General features: G+C 45.2%; 1 protein-coding gene across 1 annotated transcript in view; it reads left to right on the forward strand.

The window, feature by feature from the left end:
- Positions 1 to 27,581, forward strand: part of LOC115122406 (zinc finger protein 804A-like) — a 133,039-nt gene that overhangs the window by 59,702 nt on the left and 45,756 nt on the right. Inside the window, exon 2 of the mRNA XM_065018052.1 lies at positions 14,210 to 14,359. Within this exon, the coding sequence (XP_064874124.1) occupies positions 14,210 to 14,359 (150 nt within the window). The remainder of the gene's footprint in view (positions 1 to 14,209; positions 14,360 to 27,581) is intronic.

The following is a 27,581-nucleotide window of genomic DNA, read 5'->3' on the forward strand; positions in this document are numbered from 1 at the left end:
GGTGGTAGATGTACACAGTAAGGAGACCAGTAAAATGCACCCTGCTACATTCTATCAAGTAATGGTTGTTTTGCAATCAGGGCTTGATAGTGATTGTCAGCAGTGTGGAGGAGGAGCAGACAAATGCTTCACCTCCTCTCTTGCCCTCTAGAAGGAGCAACTAGTGTCCAGTCAATAACTGTAGATGGATTCTCTGTGTCTCAGCAATTTAGAGGCAACAGCTCCGACGTTGAAGGAGAAGCTGTACAATTAATTGTGACAGCCAAAATGTTGAACTCAGGATCGAACCGCTCCGTTCCCCTTCCAGCCTTTTGTTAGGAATAACATGTCATCATTAAGGTATTATCAGCCAGTTTGTCAATCTAAAGCTGCGCATCATTCTGTATCTGTAGTCCAAGGTGTCATTCTGTATCTGTAGTCCAAGGTGTCATTCTGTAGCTGTAGTCCAAGGTGTCATTCTGTAGCTGTAGTCCAAGGTGTCATTCTGTAGCTGTAGTCCCAGGTGTCATTCTGTATCTGTAGTCCAAGGTGTCATTCTGTATCTGTAGTCCAAGGTGTCATTCTGTATCTGTAGTCCAAGGTGTCATTCTGTAGCTGTAGTCCAAGGTGTCATTCTGTAGCTGTAGTCCAAGGTGTCATTCTGTAGCTGTAGTCCCAGGTGTCATTCTGTATCTGTAGTCCAAGGTGTCATTCTGTATCTGTAGTCCAAGGTGTCATTCTGTAGCTGTAGTCCAAGGTGTCATTCTGTAGCTGTAGTCCAAGGTGTCATTCTGTATCTGTAGTCCAAGGTGTCATTCTGTAGCTGTAGTCCAAGGTGTCATTCTGTATCTGTAGTCCAAGGTGTCATTCTGTATCTGTAGTCCAAGGTGTCATTCTGTATCTGTAGTCCAAGGTGTCATTCTGTAGCTGTAGTCCAAGGTGTCATTCTGTAGCTGTAGTCCCAGGTGTCATTCTGTAGCTGTAGTCCAAGGTGTCATTCTGTATCTGTAGTCCAAGGTGTCATTCTGTATCTGTAGTCCCAGGTGTCATTCTGTATCTGTAGTCCCAGGTGTCATTCTGTAGCTGTAGTCCAAGGTGTCATTCTGTAGCTGTAGTCCAAGGTGTCATTCTGTATCTGTAGTCCAAGGTGTCATTCTGTATCTGTAGTCCAAGGTGTCATTCTGTATCTGTAGTCCAAGGTGTCATTCTGTATCTGTAGTCCAAGGTGTCATTCTGTATCTGTATTCCAAGGTGTCATTCTGTATCTGTAGTCCAAGGTGTCATTCTGTAGCTGTAGTCCAAGGTGTCATTCTGTATCTGTAGTCCAAGGTGTCATTCTGTATCTGAAGTCCAAGGTGTCATTCTGTATCTGTAGTCCAAGGTGTCATTCTGTAGCTGTAGTCCAAGGTGTCATTCTGTAGCTGTAGTCCAAGGTGTCATTCTGTATCTGTAGTCCAAGGTGTCATTCTGTAGCTGTAGTCCAAGGTGTCATTCTGTAGCTGTAGTCCAAGGTGCAACAGCAAAATGCCGCTTGAGGATTTGTTCAAGAGCATGTCGACTCAGTATATAATGTTCTACCTGCAATACCCTATACACTGGGCAAACGTTTTAGAACGCCTACTCATTCATTGTTTTTTCTTTATTTTTAACTATTTTCTACATTGTAGAATAATAGTGAAGCCATAAAAACTATGAAATAACATATGGAATTATGTAGTAACTGTTATGTAGTAAGTGTTAAACAAATCTAAATATATTTTATATTTGAGATTCTTCAAATGACCATTGGTTTTCTTTGATGACAGCTTTGCTCACTCTTGGCATTCTCTCAACCAGCTCCACCTGGACTGATTTTCCAATGGTATTGAATTAGTTCCCCCATATGCTGAGCATATGTTGGCTGCTTTACCTTCACTCTGCAGTCCGACTCATCCCAAACCATCTCAATTTGGTTGAGATCGGGGGATTGTGGAGGCCAGGTCATCTGATGCAGCACTCCATCAATCTCATTCTTGGTCAAATATCCCTTACACAGCCTGGAGGTGTGTTGGGTCATGTTTTTATTTGTTTAACACTTTTTTGGTTACTACATGATTCCATATGTGTTATTTCATGGTTTTGATGTCTTCGCTATTATTCTACAATGTGGAAAATAGTAAAAAATAAAGAAAAACCCTTGAATGAGCAGGTGTCCTAAAACCTTTGACCGGTAGTACATAGGGGTATTGTTGTTAAAGGAAGCAATATAGCTTCCAAGTTTGTTGTAGTACGTAACTTTCCATATTACGCAGTCTGTATGACTGGTAACTCCTGATGAGAAACGTCTTGATGTAGTTAGATCAGATAGGCCTCTGAGGATCCAGATCCAAGGAGCTTTGTGGAAACTCCAGACTTTAAATGCTATTTAATGTATAAGAGTACCAGTCAAGTCCCAGACTGTTTTGAGTCACTAGGCAGGTTTCCATTGACCCAGGATTATTCTACAAAAAAAAAAAACACACTGGAAACGTCATCCGTAGGTGAAATATTCTGACAGTCAACATCACCTCTGTTTGACAGGGGGTGACATTCTTTAAGTGTCAAACGTTCTTATTTGCGACAAATTATGATGGAAACTGATTGCCAAATAATTTTGAAAGATCGGGGTGCAGGGGATGTCATCACGTAACTATAAAACTCCACTCTGTATTTCATTTTAAACGCCTACTACTTGCTAAATATACTTATTTAAAAATAAAAATATATATATTTGCAGGACAAGGATTGTCCTGACTTTCAAGAATGCTTGAATGGCTTCACATTGCTTTTCCGGTTGGCTGCATGTAAGTTTCACCGTCCAATTATATCAGATATTCAAGGAGTGCAAGTTTCTCCACGGAAACGGGAACGGACCTTTGGCGATACGTTAGCGTATGAGAATTATGACTCAAATATTAGGATGTGTTTTTGGGCATTCTATCGCCAATGTCAACATTAAAAAAAAAATCGCTGCACAAGTTAATGGAAATATAAAGGAACCATTTCTCCAGACTGTTTAATATGTAATGAAAACACTTGGAACTAAGTAGATCTTTCATCTAGGTTCAAATCAAATGGCATTTTAATACATTTTTATGTATACCTGTGTTTAGTAGATGTTATTGCGGGTGTAGTGAAATGCTTGTGTTTCTAGCTCCGACAGTGCAGTGATAAGTACTATCTAACAATATCACAACGTATACCCAATACACACAAGTATAAGTAAAGGAATGGAATTAAGAATATATACATATATGGACGAGCGATGTCAGAGCGGCATAGACTAAGATACAGTAGAATAGTATACAGTACACACATATGAGATGAGTAATGTCAGAGTGGCATATACTAAAATACAGTAGAATAGTATACAGTACACACATATGAGATGAGTAATGCAAAATATGTACACACTATTAAAGTGACTAGTGTTCCGTTTATTAAAGTGGCCAATGATTTCAAGTCAGGGCAGCAGCCTCTAATGTGCTAGTGTACATATAAATATATGAATGAGCGATGGACCGAGCGGCATAGGCAAGGTACAATAGATGGTATAAAATACAGTAGACATATGATATGAGTCATGTAAGATATGTAAACATTATTAAGTGGCATTATTTAAAGTGACATTGTTTAAAGTGACTAGTGGTCCATTTATTAAAGTGGCCAGTGATTGAGTCTCAATGTAGGCAGCAGCCTCTCTGAGTTAGTGATGGCTGTTTAGCAGTCTGATGGCCTTGAGATAGAAGCTGTTTTTCAGTCTCTCGGTCCCAAGATGCAGTAGATGGTATAGAATACTGTATATCCTACCCAACTCATCTCCTATGTATATGGTAACATTTTTGAAGTGGCGTTATTTAAAGTGACTAGTGATACCTTTGTTAGTGATGGCTGTTTAACAGTCTGATGGCCTTGAGGTAGAAGCTGTTTTTCAGTCTCTCGGTCCCAACTTTGATGCACCTGTACTGACCTCGCCTTCTGGATGATAGTGGGGTGAACAGGCCGTGGATCGGGTGGTTGATGTCCTCGATGATCTTTTCCCTGGTCTACATGTGGATTAGCAATGGAATATCTCTTAAGGTGTTTTAAAAGTGTAGTTTTCCACTCAATACCCTGTGGCCACTTTTACCGAAGAGATGGAGAGCATACATGAATTTACAATAGTATTTTTTGAATACAATTTGCAAAGCTAATAATTTCAGTTATCTATTTCCTGCTAAATTATGCAAGCTTCCCTGAAAGTATAATAGTTTAGAGAGAAATTCCATTTCAATTTTCCAATATGTAGTTTTGAAGGGCTCTAGAAATATTCATGGTGAATAAATAGGAATTATATAGATCTTTATTCGTTTTCATAATATATAAGGACTTCATGATCTTGATAATATTATGGCTCATGGTTGTCAACCTCTGGCTTCTTAGGATCAATTATTTTTTGAATCCGCACCCCCCCTCCCACACACACCCCTTTTTGTGGAACAACATCAATCCAAACACAGATGGATTTTGAAAGCAAATCTATACCGTCTGTCTCGTCTGTTGCGATGAGGTTACCCGTCACAATCAGTGAAGAGATGTGAGTGACGATCAATGTATAGGCGCAACTATAGTGTTATCGTACTCCCAAGTAGGCCTACTTCCTGTTAGTTTGATCCTTCATGTTTCAGCAGAGTTTTTTCCTGTTTAGTGTATTCTTCCTACAGTGTTTTAACTGTACAGCTCCAGTGTACAGGCCCTGCGTGCCACTTCTGTTTGGAGATGAGTTTTAATAAAGACATAAAGACGTCCTCTGCTTCATAAATACTCTGTCTTTTGATGTTCTAATGTCATGCTAAAATTAAAGAAAATCGGCTAAAAGGTTTCCCCTCATAAAACGGTTCACTTAAACATTTTCGTTTTCACGTGGCCTCAGCTTTAGTCAATGAGATGGGGTTAAACAGTGAGATTACGTGTCATTGTAGTCTAATAGTCCATGCTCGGGACCTCTCTGTACTCCTAGCCCAGGGGAATAACACAGTTACCGTGATTGATAATAATAAACTTCTCTCAGAGGGAGAGAGAGGCTGGGCTGGAGCTGTGCATTGTCCCGTGGGTTAGCCTCAGAGCTCTGCAGAAGGACAACCCTATGGGTAGCGTTAGCTATTGCACTCTGCAGAAGGACAACCCTATGGGTAGCGTTAGCTATTGCACTCTGCAGAAGGACAACCCTATGGGTAGCGTTAGCTATTGCACTCTGCAGAAGGACAACCCTATGGGTAGCGTTAGCTATTGCACTCTGCAGAAGGACAACCCTATGGGTAGCGTTAGCTATTGCACTCTGCAGAGGGACAACCCTATGGGTAGCGTTAGCTATTGCACTCTGCAGAGGGACAACCCTATGGGTAGCGTTAGCTATTGCACTCTGCAGAAGGACAACCCTATGGGTAGCGTTAGCTATTGCACTCTGCAGAAGGACAACCCTATGGGTAGCGTTAGCTATTGCACTCTGCAGAGGGACAACCCTATGGGTAGCGTTAGCTATTGCACTCTGCAGTGGGAGAAACATATGGGTTAGCTATAGCGCTCTGCAAAGAGACAAACCTTTGTATTAGCATTAGCCTCTGCAGAGGGAGAACACTATAGGTTAGCTATAGCCCTCTACAAAGGGTCAAACGTTTGTATTAGCATTAGCCTCTTCAGAGGGAGAAAACAATGGGTTAGCTATAGCGCTCTGCAAAGGGTTAAAACTGTGTATTAGCGTTAGCCTCTACAAAGGGAGAAACCTTTGGGTTAGTTATAGCGCTCTGCAATGGGACAAACCTGTGTATTAGCATTAGCCTGTGCAGAGGGAAAATCATGTGTTGTTGGTTAGCCTAGCCTAGTGTTGCTAACCAGTCAACTGTAGCATAGCTATGTGTTATTTTCTCGCTGCAGAGAACGTGTGAATAGATTGGCTACCAGATGACTGTGGTGGATGTTTCTACACTGAACAAACCAGATGACTGTGGTGGATGTTTCTGCACTGAACAAACCAGACAGCTGTGGTGGATGTTTCTACACTGAACAAACCAGATGACTGTGGTGGATGTTTCTGCACTGAACAAACCAGACAGCTGTGGTGGATGTTTCTACACTGAACAAACCAGACAGCTGTGGTGGATGTTTCTGCACTGAACAAACCAGACAGCTGTGGTGGATGTTTCTACACTGAACAAACCAGATGACTGTGGTGGATGTTTCTACACTGAACAAAAGTGTAAATGCAACAATACAATATAAAAGGTTTTTACTGAGTTACAGTTCATATTACGAAATCAGTCAATTTAAATAAATTCATTAGGCCCTGATCTCATTGTCTTCACATGACTGAGAATACAGATATGCATCTGTTGGTCACAGATACGTAAAAAAAAATAAAGGTAGAGGCGTGGACCAGAAAACCAGTCAGTATCTGGTGTGACCCACCATTTGCCTCATGCAGCACAACACATCTCCTTCACATAGAGTTGACCAGGCTGTTGATTGTGGCCTGTGGAATGTTGTCCCACTCCTCTTCACTGGCTGTGCGAAGTTGCTGGTTGTTGGCGGTAACTGGAACACGTTGTCATACACGTTGATCCAGAGCATCCCAAACATGCTCATTGGGTAACATGTCTGGTGAGTATGCAGGCCATGGAAAATCTGGGACATTTTCAGCTTCTAGGAATTGTGTACAGATCCTTGAGACATGGGGCCGTGAATTATCATGCTGAAACGTGAGGTGATGGAGGTGGATGAATGGCATAGCAATGGGCCTCAGGATCTCATCACGGTATCTCTGTGCATTCATATTGCCATTGATAAAATGCAAGTGTGTTCGTTGTCTGTAGCTTATGCCTGCCTGCCCATACCACAACCCCACTGCCACCATGGGGCACTCTGTTCACAACTTTGACGTCAGCAAACCTCTCGCACACACAACGCCATACACATTGTCTGCCATCTGCCCGGTACAGTTGAAACCGGGACTCATCCATGAAGAGCACACTTATCCAGCGTGCCAGTGGCCATCGAAGGAGAGCATTTATCCACTGAAGTTAGTTAAGATGCCAAAATGCAGTCAGGTCAAGACCCTGGTGAGGACGAAGAGCACGCAGATAAGCTTACTTGAGTCGGTTTCTGACCGTTTCTGCATAAATACTGTGGTTGTGCAAACCAACCGTTTCAACAGCTCAGACGATCCCGCAGGTGAAGAATTCGGATGTGGAGATCCTGGTGGTTACAAATGTTCTGTAGTTGTGAGGCCCGTTGGACGTACCGCCAAATTCTCTAAAACGACGTTGGAGTGGCTTATGGTAGAAAAATGAACATTACATTCTCCGGCAACGGCTCTAGTGGGCAACCATTACTCTAGTGGGTCCTACAGTCAGCACGCCAATTGCACACTCCCTCAAAACTTGAGACATATGTGGCATTGTGTTGTGTGACAAAACTGCACATTTTAGGGTGTCCTTTTATTGTCCCCAACACAAGGTGCACCTGTGTATTGATCAGCTTATTGATATGCCACACCTGTCAGGTGGATTATCTTGGCAAAGGAGAAATGCTTACTAACAGGGATGTAAACACATTTGTGCCCAACATTTGAGAGAAATACGCTTTTTGCGTTTATGTAAACATTTCTGGGATCTTTGATTTAATCTCATGAAACATGGGACCAAAACTTTACATTTTGCGATCATATTTTTGTTCAGTTTATGTTCTGTATAGCTATGTTCTCCTTTCCTGCTACAAAAGTAGCCTGAATACCCTTGAGAGTCCAGACCCCCTGTGTTTTGTAATTTAGTCTCTGGTGGAAGGGGATGGTGGAAGGGGGACCGTGTCTCGGTGGTTTAGAGGGGTAGATGTCTGGCTCGGCAGAGTGACTGGGTGGAGGGGAGGTGTAGGAGAGGGAGAAAGGGGGGAGAGCTGTGGCACATCGGCTCAGACGGTTAGCTTCTCTCCCAGCACCCCGCCGAGCCTTGGTTCACTAACGGTGAATGGGATCTATCTGCAGTGTAAATGACTTCACAGCTTCACACCACTTCCTCTGCGCCATGTTTTGTTGTTGTTTAATTGCCTAAGCTCTGCCCCCCCCATGTGTTTGAAAGGTACAGTATATTGAGGTTAATACATCCTCGTTAGAGATTTACTGATGACTTGCCTTTTTTGAACTCGCATGAACTTCATGAAATTATCTTTCCCCACTAATTTCTCTGATCTTACATATAAAATGTTTTTTTATTTTTTTTTATTAATTCTATTAAGCGAGCATTAATTAGAGCTCTTGAGAGTAAGATACGATTGCATATATGATCATTAAATTATATAGAGCCCAAAGCGGCCTGGATCCAATCTTGAGATTTGAAACCATAATTTGAAACTTTAGATCCACCATTCTAATGAAGCATTGATACAGGCCAGTCCTAACCTAACAAATCAACACACATATATATATGTATATATATATATATATATATATATATCCAGGGTTACTTTGATGCATTGCTTTTTCCATTCCACATTTAATTCCACCTGTGTATTAAGACCAATTGTCTGGTTTATAGATTCCCAGTATACCTCAGCATGGGCTGATAATGAATTATGTTGATGTGGAAGTGTGTTGCTTGCTACTGGTTTCAATTAGAATCACTTGTTCTAGTCTATAATATTTAGCCACAGAAGGCATTTTCACAGCTCATCTGAACACTTGACACAGGCACGCACACACACACACACGCATACGCATAGGCACACGCACAGGCACAGGCACACGCACACGCACAGGCACAGACGCATACACACACGCATGCACACACACACACACACACACACACACACACACACACACACACACACACACACACACACACACACACCATTACACCTCGCTGGGTCTGTAATGGACTGTGATATCAGCGTTAAGTGGTGAGGTCCATGTCGGGACTGACCCCACACAATGGCCTGAGTGGGTTCTCTCCCCATTAATGACAATATTATTGGACAGCAATTTCAGCCACTTTGCGTCCTGCACTCATTGAGGAAAAAATAACCACTAAGCCTCCTGAACTGATTGACGGGTATAGAACCACTAAGCCTCCTGAACTGATTGACGGGTATAGAACCACTAAGCCTCCTGAACTGATTGACGGATATAGAACCACTAAGCCTCCTGAACTGATTGACGGGTGTAGAACCACTAAGCCTCCTGAACTGACCGACGGGTATAGAACCACTAAGCCTCCTGAACTGATTGACGGGTATAGAACCACTAAGCCTCCTGAACTGATTGACGGGTGTAGAACCACTAAGCCTCCTGAACTGACCGACGGGTATAGAACCACTAAGCCTCCTGAACTGATTGACGGGTATAGAACCACTAAGCCTCCTGAACTGATTGACGGGTATAGAACCAATAAGCCTCCTGAACTGATTGACGGGTGTAGAACCACTAAGCCTCCTGAACTGACCGACGGGTATAGAACCACTAAGCCTCCTGAACTGATTGACGGGTATAGAACCACTAAGCCTCCTGAACTGATTGACGGGTGTAGAACCACTAAGCCTCCTGAACTGACCGACGGGTATAGAACCACTAAGCCTCCTGAACTGATTGACGGGTATAGAACCACTAAACCTCCTGAACTCCTGAACTGATTGACGGGTATAGAACCACTAAGCCTCCTGAACTGATTGACGGGTATAGAACCACTAAACATCCTGAACTGACCGACGGGTATAGAACCACTAAGCCTCCTGAACTGATTGACGGGTATAGAACCAATAAGCCTCCTGAACTGACCGACGGGTATAGAACCACTAAACCTCCTGAACTGATTGACGGGTATAGAACCAATAAGCCTCCTGAACTGACCGACGGGTATAGAACCACTAAACCTCCTGAACTGATTGACGGGTATAGAACCACTAAGCCTCCTGAACTGATTGACGGGTATAGAACCAATAAGCCTCCTGAACTGATTGACGGTTATAGAACCAATAAGCCTCCTGAACTGACCGACGGGTATAGAACCAATAAGCCTCCTGAACTGATTGACGGGTATAGAACCAATAAGCCTCCTGAACTGATTGACGGGTATAGAACCAATAAGCCTCCTGAACTGACCGACGGGTATAGAACCACTAAGCCTCTTCAGTTCAGATATGTGTCAATGGACAGAATACTCAATATTTTAAAAGCGGAGAGTTTAACCTGAACCTGTCTGATATGGCATCCTATTCACCGTATAGGAATCCATTTATTTGATTTATTTATTTTACCTTTATTTAACTAGGCAAGTTGGTTAATTAAGAACAAATTCTTATTTTTAATGACGATCTAGGAACTGTGGGTTAACTTCCTGTTCAGGGGCAAACCGACAGATTTGTACCTTGTCAGCTTGGGGGATTTGAACTTGCAACCTTCTGGTTACTAGTCCAACGCTCTAACCACTAGGCTACCCTGCCACCCCTCAGTTAAGGCTCAGTTCAAAAGTAGTGCACTATATAGCGTTTTTAAACATCGATGAAAGTTCATCTCAGGGTTCAGCTATAGCTGTTTGAAGCTATAGCTTCTGTGTGAAAATGCAACCATTGTATTACGTTTCAGAAAATAAAATCATGAGGAAAAAAAGGTATATTGTCCGCTGGGTATTTTCTTGGCTATTACTTTATATGTGTTGACGGTGTGATTTCACCTTTCAGGAGGATCTATCCAGGGCTTCATTGTGGTTTTCATGTCAGCACTAAAGGATGAGTTATAGAGTAAATAGTTTCAAAGCTTGAATGATGTTTCTATCTTCTTCTCTGGCCTCTGAGATGTTTGAACAGGACACCTTTGGGGAATTGGACGTTTTAATACATCTCTTTATCCAACATGAGCTTTGAATGTACAAGTTTCCATATATCCTAAGTATTAAAGGGGCAATCCGCAAATTGAAACGATAACAAAGTGTAATCCCAGCCACTGTTTTGGTAATAATCTCAGGGACCGAACCTGGATGAAATGTAGCTACTCTATAAATTGATAGACAGAGATATGGATGCAAGGATTGGCCAGCCATGATATCAACGTTATAGTTTTGACCGTGGTTTGAGGCTATACGGTGTTTGTTTAAATTGACCTTGTTTACAAACAAGGTGAAACAAGCTTCTGTTTTGGGTTTGTGATGCGGTGCGACAGTTGAACTAAGCTCATAAGGCATTTATCTATAGGTTATATTCTTCAAGAATCAATGGGTACATATCAGTATTTATAAGTCCAAATATAGATGTAACAACTGCAGATTGCCACCTTTGAATAAATTAGATTTTAAATATGGTCTGCCCCCCCCAGTGAAACTACCCTCATCTCCATTTGCTAAAAAATCGATATTTAATACCAAATATCAAAAAGGAGAAAATTGGGATCCAGGTGAATCAGATGAATTGGGTTTTCAAGGAGCATTATATTAAAAGGCGCTACACGTACCACAAAACATCCCACTTTGCAAATGATGCATAGAAATCAAGAGGACGTGAACAACGTGTCTGTTATTAAAATCTGAGGGTAAATAGTATACCCCCTGTAGAGTCACCTGTTTCAATCTGACTCTGGTATAGCGTAGAATAACGTTGTCAGAAAACCCCGGTCAACACCAAGCACGGACACGGACACAGTAGCAACATTATTGTGGTGTATTCATATGGAATGTTAGAAAGATTTTGTCAACTGTGTGATTAACGTATTCTATCACTGCCACACAGTATAATGTATTCTATAGGGACATCACTGCTACACAGTATAATGTATTCTATAGGGACATCACTGCCACACAGTATAATGTATTCTATAGGGACATCACTACCACACAGTATAATGTATTCTATAGGGACATCACTGCTACACAGTATAATGTATTCTATAGGGACATCACTGCCACACAGTATAATGTATTCTATAGGGACATCACTACCACACAGTATAATGTATTCTATAGGGACATCACTACCACACAGTATAATGTATTCTATAGGGACATCACTACCACACAGTATAATGTATTCTATAGGGACATCACTGCAATAGAGTATAATGTATTCTATAGGGACATCACTGCCACACAGTATAATGTATTCTATAGGGACATCACTACCACACAGTATAATGTATTCTATAGGGACATCACTGCCACACAGTATAATGTATTATATAGGGACATCACTACCACACAGTATAATGTATTCTATAGGGACATCACTGCCACACAGTATAATGTATTCTATAGGGACATCACTGCCACACATTCTATAGGGACATCACTGCCACACAGTATAATGTATTCTATAGGGACATCACTGCTACACAGTATAATGTATTCTATAGGGACATCACTACCACACAGTATAATGTATTCTATAGGGACATCACTACCACACAGTATAATGTATTCTATAGGGACATCACTACCACACAGTATAATGTATTCTATAGGGACATCACTACCACACAGTATAATGTATTCTATAGGGACATCACTACCACACAGTATAATGTATTCTATAGGGACATCACTGCCACACAGTATAATGTATTCTATAGGGACATCACTGCCACACAGTATAATGTATTCTATAGGGACATCACTACCACACAGTATAATGTATTCTATAGGGACATCACTACCACACAGTATAATGTATTCTATAGGGACATCACTACCACACAGTATAATGTATTCTATAGGGACATCACTACCACACAGTATAATGTATTCTATAGGGACATCACTACCACACAGTATAATGTATTCTATAGGGACATCACTGCCACACAGTATAATGTATTCTATAGGGACATCACTGCCACACAGTATAATGTATTCTATAGGGACATCACTGCTACACAGTATAATGTATTCTATAGGGAAATCACTGCCATAGAGTATAAGGTCATTATAATCTACTGTTTTTTTATCCACTTGTAAGGATTTAATTTCAACCAGTTTTGGTGAGCTGAGATATAATTAGACTCCTTATCTGTCACTGAGCTGAGAAATAATTAGATTCCCTCTCTGTCACTGAGCTGAGATAGAATTAGATTCCCTCTCTGTCACTGAGCTGAAAAATAATTAGATTCCCTCTCTGTCACTGAGCTGAGAAATAATTAGATTCCCTCTCTGTCACTGAGCTGAGATAGAATTAGAATCCCTCTCTGTCACTGAGCTGAGATAGAATTAGACTCCTAATCTGTCACTGAGCTGAGAAATAATTAGACTCCTTATCTGTCACTGAGCTGAGATAAAATTAGATTCCCTCTGACACTGAGCTGAGATATAATTTGATGTCAGTGTCAGAGAGGGAATCTAATTCTATCTCAGCTCAGTGACAGAGAGAGATTCTAAGTGTATCTCAGCTCAGTGAAAGAGAGAGATTCTAAGTCTATCTCAGCTCAGTGACAGAGAGAGATTCTAAGTCTATCTCAGCTCAGTGACAGAGAGAGATTCTAAGTCTATCTCAGCTCAGTGACAGAGAGAGATTCTAAGTCTATCTCAGCTCAGTGACAGAGAGAGATTCTAAGTCTATCTCAGCTCAGTGACAGAGAGAGATTCTAAGTGTATCTCAGCTCAGTGACAGAGAGAGATTCTAAGTCTATCTCAGCTCAGTGACAGAGAGAGATTCTAAGTCTATCTCAGCTCAGTGACAGAGAGAGATTCTAAGTGTATCTCAGCTCAGTGACAGAGAGAGATTCTAAGTGTATCTCAGCTCAGTGACAGAGAGAGATTCTAAGTCTATCTCAGCTCAGTGACAGAGAGAGATTCTAAGTGTATCTCAGCTCAGTGACAGAGAGAGATTCTAAGTCTATCTCAGCTCAGTGACAGAGAGAGATTCTAAGTGTATCTCAGCTCAGTGACAGAGAGATTCTAAGTCTATCTCAGCTCAGTGACAGAGAGAGATTCTAAGTCTATCTCAGCTCAGTGACAGAGAGATTCTAAGTCTATCTCAGCTCAGTGACAGAGAGAGATTCTAAGTCTATCTCAACTCAGTGACAGAGAGAGATTCTAAGTCTATCTCAACTCAGTGTCAGGGAGGGAATCTAATTCTTTAAGGGTTTCGATACGCTCGCATTAACATCTGCTAACCATGTGTATGTGACCAATATGCTTTGATTTGAGTTGAGATATAAGTTAGATTCCCTCCCTGACAGAGGTGGTGTTGTCCTTGTTGTTTCTTCCAGGACTACGCGGAGAAGGAGAGGACGACGACCATGGCCAAGGCCTTGGAGGACCTGAAGGCCAACTTCTACTGTGATCTGTGTGACAAGCAGTACTACAAGCATCAGGAGTTTGACAACCACATTAACTCTTATGACCATGCTCACAAACAGGTAATGGACCACACACACGCACGCGCACACACACACACACACACACACACACACACACACACACACACACACACACACACACACACACACACACACGCACGCACACACACACTTGTAACGCATTGTATTCAACCTTAAGATTGTTTAATCGTTTGTTCATATTTCGTACACAAAATTGAGGTGTTCATTGACTAGACAAATGGGCAAACACTGTGTGACTAAGACACATTTGTTTAAAAAAATGTGACATAGTAGGTTGCAATGGCACAAGACAAACAATGTAAATTAACCTGTATGAAGGGTCCTGTGTATACTATACCGTGGTCAATGGCTGTAGCCCTTTGTGAAGGGTCCTGTATATACTATACCGTGGTCAATGGCTGTAGCCCTTTGTGAAGGGTCCTGTATATACTATACAGTGGTCAATGGCTGTAGCCCTTTGTGAAGGGTCCTGTATATACTATACAGTGGTCAATGGCTGTAGCCCTTTGTGAAGGGTCCTGTATATACTATACCGTGGTCAATGGCTGTAGCCCTTTGTGAAGGGTCCTGTATATACTATACAGTGGTCAATGGCTGTAGCCCTTTGTGAAGGGTCCTGTATATACTATACCGTGGTCAATGGCTGTAGCCCTTTGTGAAGGGTCCTGTATATACTATACAGTGGTCAATGGCTGTAGCCCTTTGTGAAGGGTCCTGTATATACTATACAGTGGTCAATGGCTGTAGCCCTTTGTGAAGGGTCCAGTAGCAATTGCAGAGGTGCACTTTCAATTTCAACTCCGAGGTCCATAATTCATATGGGGTCAATGTTGGTGTTGCTGTTGTTATTGTTCTAGTTGTGGTTGTTGTTGTTGTTGGCTTACCAACACTGCCTTCAGAAAGTATTCATACACACCTTGATTTACTCAACATTTAATCCGGAAATCAAAATGGATTAAAAGTAATTGTTTTCACCCCATCTACACACAATTCTCCATAATGACAAAGTGAAAACATGGTTTTAGAAAATTTAGCAAATATATTGAAAATGGAATAAAGAAATATCTAATTTTCATAAGTATTCACACCCCTGAGTTAATTCATTGTAGAAGCACCTTTGGTAGTGATTACAGCTGTGAGTCTTACTGGGTAAGTCTCTAAGAGTGATTACAGCTGTGAGTCTTACTGGGTAAGTCTCTAAGAGTGATTACAGCTGTGAGTCTTTCTGGGTAAGTCTCTAAGAGTGATTACAGCTGTGAGTCTTACTGGGTAAGTCTCTAAGAGTGATTACAGCTGTGAGTCTTACTGGGTAAGTCTCTAAGAGTGATTACAGCTGTGAGTCTTTCTGGGTAAGTCTCTAAGAGTGATTACAGCTGTGAGTCTTACTGGGTAACTCTCTAAGAGCTTTCCATACCTGGATTGTACAATATTTGCCCATTATTCTTTTCAAATTATTCATCCTCTGTCAAAATGGTTGTTGATTATTGCTAGGCAACCATTTTCAGGTCTTGCTATAGATTTTCAAGTTCATTTAAGTAAAAACTGTAACTCGGCACTCTAGAATATTAACTGTTTTCTTGGTAAGCAATGCCATTGTAGATTTGGCCTTGTGTTTTAAGTTATTGTCCTGCTGAAACGAGGATTCATATCCCAGGGTCTGGTGGAAGCAAGACTGAACCAGGTTTTCGTCTAGAGCTGTCATCAAGGCAAAGGGTGGCTACTTTGAAGAATTTAAAAATCAAAAAAAATATTTGTTTAACATTTTTTGGGTTAACACATAATTCCATATTTGTTATTTCAAAGTTTTGATGTCTTCACTATTATTCCACAATGCAGAAAATAGTAAAAATAAAGAAAAACCCTTGAATGAGTAGGTGTGTCCAAACTTTTGACTGGCACTGTACATATTACCTCAGTCACCTCCACTACCTCGCACCCCTGCACATTTGTATGAACAAAACCAGATTCAACAACTGAGACATAAACTGAACAAGTTCCACAGACATGTGACTAACAGAAATTGAATAATGTGTCCCTGAACAAAGGGGGGTAAAATTCAAAGTAACAGTCAGTATCTGGTGTGGCCACCAGCTGCATTAAGTACTGCAGTGCATCTCCTCCTCATGGGTGGCACCAGATTTGCCAGTTCTTGCTGTGAGATGTTAACCCACTCTTACACTAAGGCACCTGCAAGTTCCCGGACATTTCTGGAGGAGGGGCCTGCTCTTTGCTGGCCATGACAGAACATTGACATTCCTGTCTTGCAGGAAATCATGCACAGAATGAGCAGCATGGCTAATGGCATTTTCATGCTGGAGGGTCGTGTTAGTATGAGCCTGCAGGAAGGGTACCACATGAGGGAGGAGGATGTCTTCCCTGTAACGCACAGCGTTGAGATTAACTGCCTGCAATGACAACAAGCTCAGTCCAATGATGCTGCGACACACCGCCCCAGACCATGCTGGACCCTCTACCTCCAAATCGATCCCGCTCCAGAGTGCAGGCCTCGGTGTAATGCTCATTCCTTCGACGATAAACGTGAATATGACCATCACCCCTGGTGAGACAAAACTACGACTCGTCAGTGAAGAGTACTTTTTGCTAGTCCTGTCTGGTCCAGCGACGGTGGGTTTGTGCCCATAGGAGACGTTGTTGCCGGTGATGTCTGGTGAGGACCTGCAAGCCCTCAATCCAGCCTCTCCCAGCCTATTGCGGACAGTCTGAGCACTGATAGAGGGATTGTGCGTTCCTGGTGTAACTCGGGCAGTTGTTGTTGCCATCCTGTACCTGTCCCGCAGGTGTGATGTTTGGATGTACCGATCCTGTGCAGGTGTTGTTACACATGGTCTGCCACTGCTAGGACGATCAGCTGTCCGTCCTGTCTCTCTGTAGCGCTGTCTTAGGTGTCTCACAGTACGGACATTGCAACTTATTGCCCTGGCCACATCTGCAGTCCTCATGCCTCCTTGCAGCATGCCTAAGGCATGTTCACGCAGATGAGAAGGGAACCTGGGCATCTTTCTTTTGGTGTTTTTCAGAGTCAGTAGAAAGGCCTCTTTAGTGTCCTAAGTTTTCATAACTGTGACCTGAATTTCCTACCGTCTGTAATCTGTTAGTGTCTTAACGATCGTTCCACAGGTGCATGTTCAATAATTGTTTATGGTGCATTGAACAAGCATGGAAACAGTATTTAAACCCTTTACAATGAAGATCTGTGAAGTTATTTGGATTGTTATGAATTATCTTTGAAAGACAGGGGTCCTGAAAAAGGGACGTTTCCTTTTTTTTATTGAGTTTATTACTGTGGTGGTGGTAGAAAAGACAACAATACAATGGCTCCTATAGCTTTTACAGCTGGTCTGAAACTAGCAGCCGTTCTCTTAAATCTGGCTTTTCAGAGTAAGGATGAAAGACACTGATCAACCCATCTCACCACCATGTCGAAACGACTTTTACAAAATGAGTTGAAATGAGTGTATTTCAGTATTACAGCTCTAACACCCTGACAGATTTCTTGGGAGATGAGGAGGCTTTATCGCTCGGTTCCGTATGATGTAACCCAAGGCATCCTAATGTAATACAATGCACTCTTCCTGCTCCACCAATCATTCAGGACCAAGGAGCTCGGTCCACAAGCATCTCTTGCTCAATCGATTGATAGCTAGCTACACAGTGTTAGGAGGAGAGGAGGCATGGGGGCTGACTGAGACCAGTGTTAGGAGGAGAGGAGGCATGGGGGCTGACTGAGACCAGTGTGGTGGTTAGGAGGAGAGGAGGGCATGGGGGCTGACTGAGACCAGTGTGGTGGTTAGGAGGAGAGGAGGCATGGGGGCTGACTGAGACCAGTGTGGTGGTTAGGAGGAGAGGAGGTATGGGGGCTGACTGAGACCAGTGTTAGGAGGAGAGGAGGCATGGGGGCTGACTGAGACCAGTGTTAGGAGGAGAGGAGGGCATGGGGGCTGACTGAGACCAGTGTGGTGGTTAGGAGGAGAAGAGGGCATGGGGGCTGACTGAGACCAGTGTGGTGGTTAGGAGGAGAGGAGGGCATGGGGGCTGACTGAGACCAGTGGGGTGGTTAGGAGGAGAGGAGGGCATGGGGGCTGACTGAGACCAGTGTGGTGGTTAGGAGGAGAGGAGGGCATGGGGGCTGACTGAGACCAGTGTGGTGGTTAGGAGGAGAGGAGGGCATGGGGGCTGACTGAGACCAGTGTGGTGGTTAGGAGGAGAGGAGGCATGGGGGCTGACTGAGACCAGTGTGGTGGTTAGGAGGAGAGGAGGGCATGGGGGCTGACTGAGACCAGTGTTAGGAGGAGAGGAGGGCATGGGGGCTGACTGAGACCAGTGTTAGGAGGAGAGGAGGCATGGGGGCTGACTGAGACCAGTGTGGTGGTTAGGAGGAGAGGAGGGCATGGGGGCTGACTGAGACCAGTGTTAGGAGGAGAGGAGGCATGGGGGCTGACTGAGACCAGTGTGGTGGTTAGGAGGAGAGGAGGGCTGGAAGTATCTGCACATGAGACCAGTGTGGTGGTTAGGAGGAGAGGAGGGCTGGAAGTATCTGCACATACACATACACATGCACACACACACGCACGCCTGCACACACGTGCACGCGCATGTGCACGCACGCACACACACACACCCACACACACACACACACACACCCACACACACACATACACACGCACACACGCACGCATGCACACACACACACCCACACACAAGTATACACATACACACACACACAGATATCCCCCTCCCCCACACATACCCTGTATATGTTAAACCCCATCCAGAGGGTATCAGACCAGTGTACTCCCACTGAGAGGTAAAGGTCTGTTAACATGACAAAATGATATCTGATCTCAACGCATCACTTCCCTGCTATGAGAACCCAGCCACTCTAAATGCGTGCCAAATAGCGCCCTATTCACTATACACTACAATTCACACCCTGTGGGTCCAGGTCAAGCGTGCCCTACTAAGAGAATAGGGCGCCATTTGCTTCGCAGGCCGATGTAAATGCAATCACTGGAGCTTCCTCAGATAGGAGAGGTTGTGGAGGAGATGAACTCTGTATCTCATCTTTCAGCATGAGAGTAATGATTTATGTTGTAGCTAGGTTCACTAAGCTGTCTTTTGTAACCAATGTTATTTTTATCCTTCACCCTCCGTCACCACCAACTATTACCACTACCTCCACTACCACCAACTACCACTACCTCCAACTATCACCACTAACACCACCACTACCACCACTACCACCAACTACCATCACTAACACCAACTACCACTACCTCCACTACCACCAACTATCACCACTAACACCACCACTACCACCACTACCACCAACTACCATCACTAACACCAACTACCACTACCTCCACTACCACCAACTATCACCACTAACACCACCACTACCACCACTACCACCAGTACCACCAACTACCACCACTACCACCAACTACCACCAACTATCACCACCAACTACCACCAACTACCATCACTACCACCACTACCACCAACTACCATCACTACCACCAACTACCACCACTACCACCAACTACCACCAACTACCATCACTACCACCACTACCACCAACTACCATCACTACCACCAACTACCACCACTACCACCAACTATCACCACTACCTCCACTACCACCAACTACCTCCACTACCACCAACTACCTCCACTACCACCAACTACCTCCACTACCACCAACTACCACCACTACCACCAACTACCACCAACTACCACCACTACCACCAACTACCACCACTACCACCAACTACCACCACTACCACCAACTACCACCAACTACCACCACTACCACCAACTATCACCACTACCACCACTACCACCAACTACCACCACTACCACCAACTACCTCCACTACCACCAACTACCTCCACTACCACCAACTACCACCAACTACCACCACTACCACCAACTATCACCACCACCACTACCACCACTACCACCAACTACCACCACTACCACCAACTACCTCCACTACCACCAACTATCACCACTACCACCAACTACCACCAACTACCACCAACTACCACTACCTCCACTACCACCAACTACCACTACCTCCACTACCACCAACTATCACCACTACCACCAACTACCACTACCTCCACTACCACCAACTACCACTACCTCCACTACCACCAACTACCATCACTACCATCACTACCACCAACTACCATCACTACCACCAACTACCACTACCTCCACTACCACCAACTACCATCACTACCACCAACTACCACCAACTACCACCAACTACCACCACTACCACCAACTACCACTACCTCCACTACCTCCAACTACCACCAACTACCACCACCACTACCACCACTACCACCACCAACTACCACTACCTCCACTACCACCAACTACCACTACCTCCACTACCACCAACTACCATCACTACCACCAACTACCACCACTACCACCACTACTACCAACTACCACCAACTACCACCAACTACCACTACCTCCACTACCACCAACTACCACCACTACCACTACCTCCACTACCACCAACTACCACCACTACCACCACTACCACTACCTCCACTACCACTACCTCCACTACCACCAACTACCATCACTACCACCAACTACCACCACTACCACCACCTACCACCACCTCTACCACCAACTACCACCACTACCACTACTACCACCAACTACCATCACTACCACCACTACCACCAACTACCATCACTACCACCACTACCACTACCACCACTACCTCCACTACCACCAACTACCACCACTACCACCAACTACCACCACTACCACTACCTCCACTACCACCAACTACCATCACTACCACCAACTACCATCACTACCACCAACTACCATCACTACCACCACTACCACCACTACCACTACCACCACTACCTCCAACTACCACCACTACCACCAACTATCACCACTACCACTACCTCCACTACCACCAACGACCATCACTACCACCAACTACCACCACTACCACCAACTACCATCACTACCACCACTACCACCACTACCACCACCTACCATCACTACCACCAACTACCACCACTACCACCAACTATCACCACTACCACCAACTACCACCAACTACCATCACTACCACCAACTACCATCACTACCACCAACTACCATCACTACCATCACTACCACCACTACCACCACTACCATCACTACCACCACTACCATCACTACCACCAACTACCATCACTACCACCAACTACCATCACTACCACCACTACCATCACTACCACCACTACCACCACTACCACCACTACCACCAACTACCACCACTACCATCACTACCATCAACTACCACCAACTACCACCACTACCTCCAACTATCACCACTAACACCACCACTACCACCACTACCACCAACTACCATCACTAACACCAACTACCACTACCTCCACTACCACCAACTATCACCACTAACACCACCACTACCACCACTACCACCAACTACCATCACTAACACCAACTACCACTACCTCCACTACCACCAACTATCACCACTAACACCACCACTACCACCACTACCACCACTACCACCAACTACCACCAACTACCACCACTACCACCAACTACCACCAACTATCACCACCAACTACCACCAACTACCATCACTACCACCACTACCACCAACTACCATCACTACCACCAACTACCACCACTACCACCAACTACCACCAACTACCATCACTACCACCACTACCACCAACTACCATCACTACCACCAACTACCACCACTACCACCAACTACCTCCACTACCACCAACTACCACCACTACCACCAACTACCACCAACTACCACCACTACCACCAACTACCACCACTACCACCAACTACCACCACTACCACCAACTACCACCAACTACCACCACTACCACCAACTATCACCACTACCACCACTACCACCAACTACCACCACTACCACCAACTACCTCCACTACCACCAACTACCTCCACTACCACCAACTACCACCAACTACCACCACTACCACCAACTATCACCACCACCACTACCACCACTACCACCAACTACCACCACTACCACCAACTACCTCCACTACCACCAACTATCACCACTACCACCAACTACCACCAACTACCACCAACTACCACTACCTCCACTACCACCAACTACCACTACCTCCACTACCACCAACTATCACCACTACCACCAACTACCACCAACTACCACTACCTCCACTACCACCAACTACCACTACCTCCACTACCACCAACTACCATCACTACCATCACTACCACCAACTACCATCACTACCACCAACTACCACTACCTCCACTACCACCAACTACCATCACTACCACCAACTACCACCAACTACCACCAACTACCACCACTACCACCAACTACCACTACCTCCACTACCTCCAACTACCACCAACTACCACCACCACTACCACCACTACCACTACCACCACCAACTACCACTACCTCCACTACCACCAACTACCACTACCTCCACTACCACCAACTACCATCACTACCACCAACTACCACCACTACCACCACTACTACCAACTACCACCAACTACCACCAACTACCACCACCTCCACTACCACCACACCACTACCTCCACTACCACCAACTACCACCACTACCACCACTACCACTACCTCCACTACCACTACCTCCACTACCACCAACTACCATCACTACCACCAACTACCACCACTACCACCACCTACCACCACCACTACCACCAACTACCACCACTACCACTACTACCACCAACTACCATCACTACCACCACTACCACCAACTACCATCACTACCACCACTACCACTACCACCACTACCTCCACTACCACCAACTACCACCACTACCACCAACTACCACCACTACCACTACCTCCACTACCACCAACTACCATCACTACCACCAACTACCATCACTACCACCAACTACCATCACTACCACCACTACCACCACTACCACTACCACCACTACCTCCACTACCACCAACTACCACCACTACCACCAACTATCACCACTACCACTACCTCCACTACCACCAACGACCATCACTACCACCAACTACCACCACTACCACCAACTACCATCACTACCACCACTACCACCACTACCACCACCTACCATCACTACCACCAACTACCACCACTACCACCAACTATCACCACTACCACCAACTACCACCAACTACCATCACTACCACCAACTACCATCACTACCACCAACTACCATCACTACCATCACTACCACCACTACCACCACTACCATCACTACCACCACTACCATCACTACCACCAACTACCATCACTACCACCAACTACCACCACTACCATCACTACCATCACTACCACCACTACCACCACTATCACCACTACCATCACTACCACCACTACCACCAACTATCACCACTACCACCACTACCACCACCACAACTATCACCACTACAACCACTACCATCACTACCATCACTACCATCACTACCATCACTACCACCACAACTATCACCACTACCACCACTACCACCACTACCACCACTACCATCACTACCATCACTACCATCACTACCACCACTACCACCACTATCACCACTACCATCACTACCACCACTACCACCACTATCACCAACTATCACCACTACCACCACTACCACCACTACCACAACTACCACCACTACCACTACCTCCACTACCACCAACTACCATCACTACCACCAACTACCATCACTACCACCAACTACCATCACTACCACCACTACCACCACTACCACTACCACCACTACCTCCAACTACCACCACTACCACCAACTATCACCACTACCACTACCTCCACTACCACCAACGACCATCACTACCACCAACTACCACCACTACCACCAACTACCATCACTACCACCACTACCACCACTACCACCACCTACCATCACTACCACCAACTACCACCACTACCACCAACTACCATCACTACCATCACTACCACCACTACCACCACTACCATCACTACCACCACTACCATCACTACCACCAACTACCATCACTACCACCAACTACCATCACTACCACCACTACCATCACTACCACCACTACCACCACTACCACCAACTACCACCACTACCATCACTACCATCACTACCACCAACTACCACCAACTACCACCACTACCTCCAACTATCACCACTAACACCACCACTACCACCACTACCACCAACTACCATCACTAACACCAACTACCACTACCTCCACTACCACCAACTATCACCACTAACACCACCACTACCACCACTACCACCAACTACCATCACTAACACCAACTACCACTACCTCCACTACCACCAACTATCACCACTAACACCACCACTACCACCACTACCACCACTACCACCAACTACCACCAACTACCACCACTACCACCAACTACCACCAACTATCACCACCAACTACCACCAACTACCATCACTACCACCACTACCACCAACTACCATCACTACCACCAACTACCACCACTACCACCAACTACCACCAACTACCATCACTACCACCACTACCACCAACTACCACCACTACCACCAACTATCACCACTACCTCCACTACCACCAACTACCTCCACTACCACCAACTACCTCCACTACCACCAACTACCTCCACTACCACCAACTACCACCACTACCACCAACTACCACAACTACCCACTACCACCAACTACCACCACTACCACCAACTACCACCACTACCACCAACTACCACCAACTACCACCACTACCACCAACTATCACCACTACCACCACTACCACCAACTACCACCACTACCACCAACTACCTCCACTACCACCAACTACCACCACCACCACCAACTACCACCAACTACCACCACTACCACCAACTATCACCACCACCACTACCACCACTACCACCAACTACCACCACTACCACCAACTACCTCCACTACCACCAACTATCACCACTACCACCAACTACCACCAACTACCACCAACTACCACTACCTCCACTACCACCAACTACCACTACCTCCACTACCACCAACTATCACCACTACCACCAACTACCACCAACTACCACTACCTCCACTACCACCAACTACCACTACCTCCACTACCACCAACTACCATCACTACCATCACTACCACCAACTACCATCACTACCACCAACTACCACTACCTCCACTACCACCAACTACCATCACTACCACCAACTACCACCAACTACCACCAACTACCACCACTACCACCAACTACCACTACCTCCACTACCTCCAACTACCACCAACTACCACCACCACTACCACCACTACCACTACACCACCAACTACCACTACCTCCACTACCACCAACTACCACTACCTCCACTACCACCAACTACCATCACTACCACCAACTACCACCACTACCACCACTACTACCAACTACCACCAACTACCACCAACTACCACTACCTCCAACTACCACCACTACCACTACCTCCACTACCACCAACTACCACCACTACCACCACTACCACTACCTCCACTACCACTACCTCCACTACCACCAACTACCATCACTACCACCAACTACCACCACTACCACCACCTACCACCACCACTACCACCAACTACCACCACTACCACTACTACCACCAACTACCATCACTACCACCACTACCACCAACTACCATCACTACCACCACTACCACTACCACCACTACCTCCACTACCACCAACTACCACCACTACCACCAACTACCACCACTACCACTACTCCACTACCACCAACTACCATCACTACCACCAACTACCATCACTACCACCAACTACCATCACTACCACCACTACCACCACTACCACTACCACCACTACCTCCACTACCACCAACTACCACCACTACCACCAACTATCACCACTACCACTACCTCCACTACCACCAACGACCATCACTACCACCAACTACCACCACTACCACCAACTACCATCACTACCACCACTACCACCACTACCACCACCTACCATCACTACCACCAACTACCACCACTACCACCAACTATCACCACTACCACCAACTACCACCAACTACCATCACTACCACCAACTACCATCACTACCACCAACTACCATCACTACCATCACTACCACCACTACCACCACTACCATCACTACCACCAACTACCATCACTACCACCAACTACCATCACTACCACCACTACCATCACTACCACCACTACCACCACTACCACCACTACCACCACTACCACAACTATCACCACTACCACCACTACCATCACTACCATCACTACCATCACTACCACCACAACTATCACCACTACCACCACTACCACCACTACCACCACTACCATCACTACCATCACTACCATCACTACCACCACTACCACCACTATCACCACTACCATCACTACCACCACTACCACCACTATCACCAACTATCACCACTACCACCACTACCACCACTACCACAACTATCACCACTACCACCACTACCATCACTACCATCACTACCATCACTACCATCACTACCACCACAACTATCACCACTACCACCACTACCACCACTACCACCACTACCATCACTACCACCACTACCACCACTACCACCAACAACCACCACTACCATCACTACCACCACTACCATCACTACCATCACTACCATCACTACCACCACTACCACCAACTACCATCACTACCATCACTACCACCAACTACCATCACTACCACCAACTACCACTACCTCCACTACCACCAACTACCATCACTACCACCAACTACCACCAACTACCACCAACTACCACCAACTACCACTACCTCCACTACCTCCAACTACCACCAACTACCACCACCACTACCACCACTACCACTACCACCACCAACTACCACTACCTCCACTACCACCAACTACCACTACCTCCACTACCACCAACTACCATCACTACCACCAACTACCACCACTACCACCACTACTACCAACTACCACCAACTACCACCAACTACCACTACCTCCAACTACCACCACTACCACTACCTCCACTACCACCAACTACCACCACTACCACCACTACCACTACCTCCACTACCACTACCTCCACTACCACCAACTACCATCACTACCACCAACTACCACCACTACCACCACCTACCACCACCACCAACTACCACCACTACCACTACTACCACCAACTACCATCACTACCACCACTACCACC

The sequence above is a fragment of the Oncorhynchus nerka genome, linkage group LG1 (assembly GCF_034236695.1).
Source record: "Oncorhynchus nerka isolate Pitt River linkage group LG1, Oner_Uvic_2.0, whole genome shotgun sequence".
Classification (NCBI taxonomy): Eukaryota; Metazoa; Chordata; class Actinopteri; order Salmoniformes; family Salmonidae; genus Oncorhynchus; species Oncorhynchus nerka.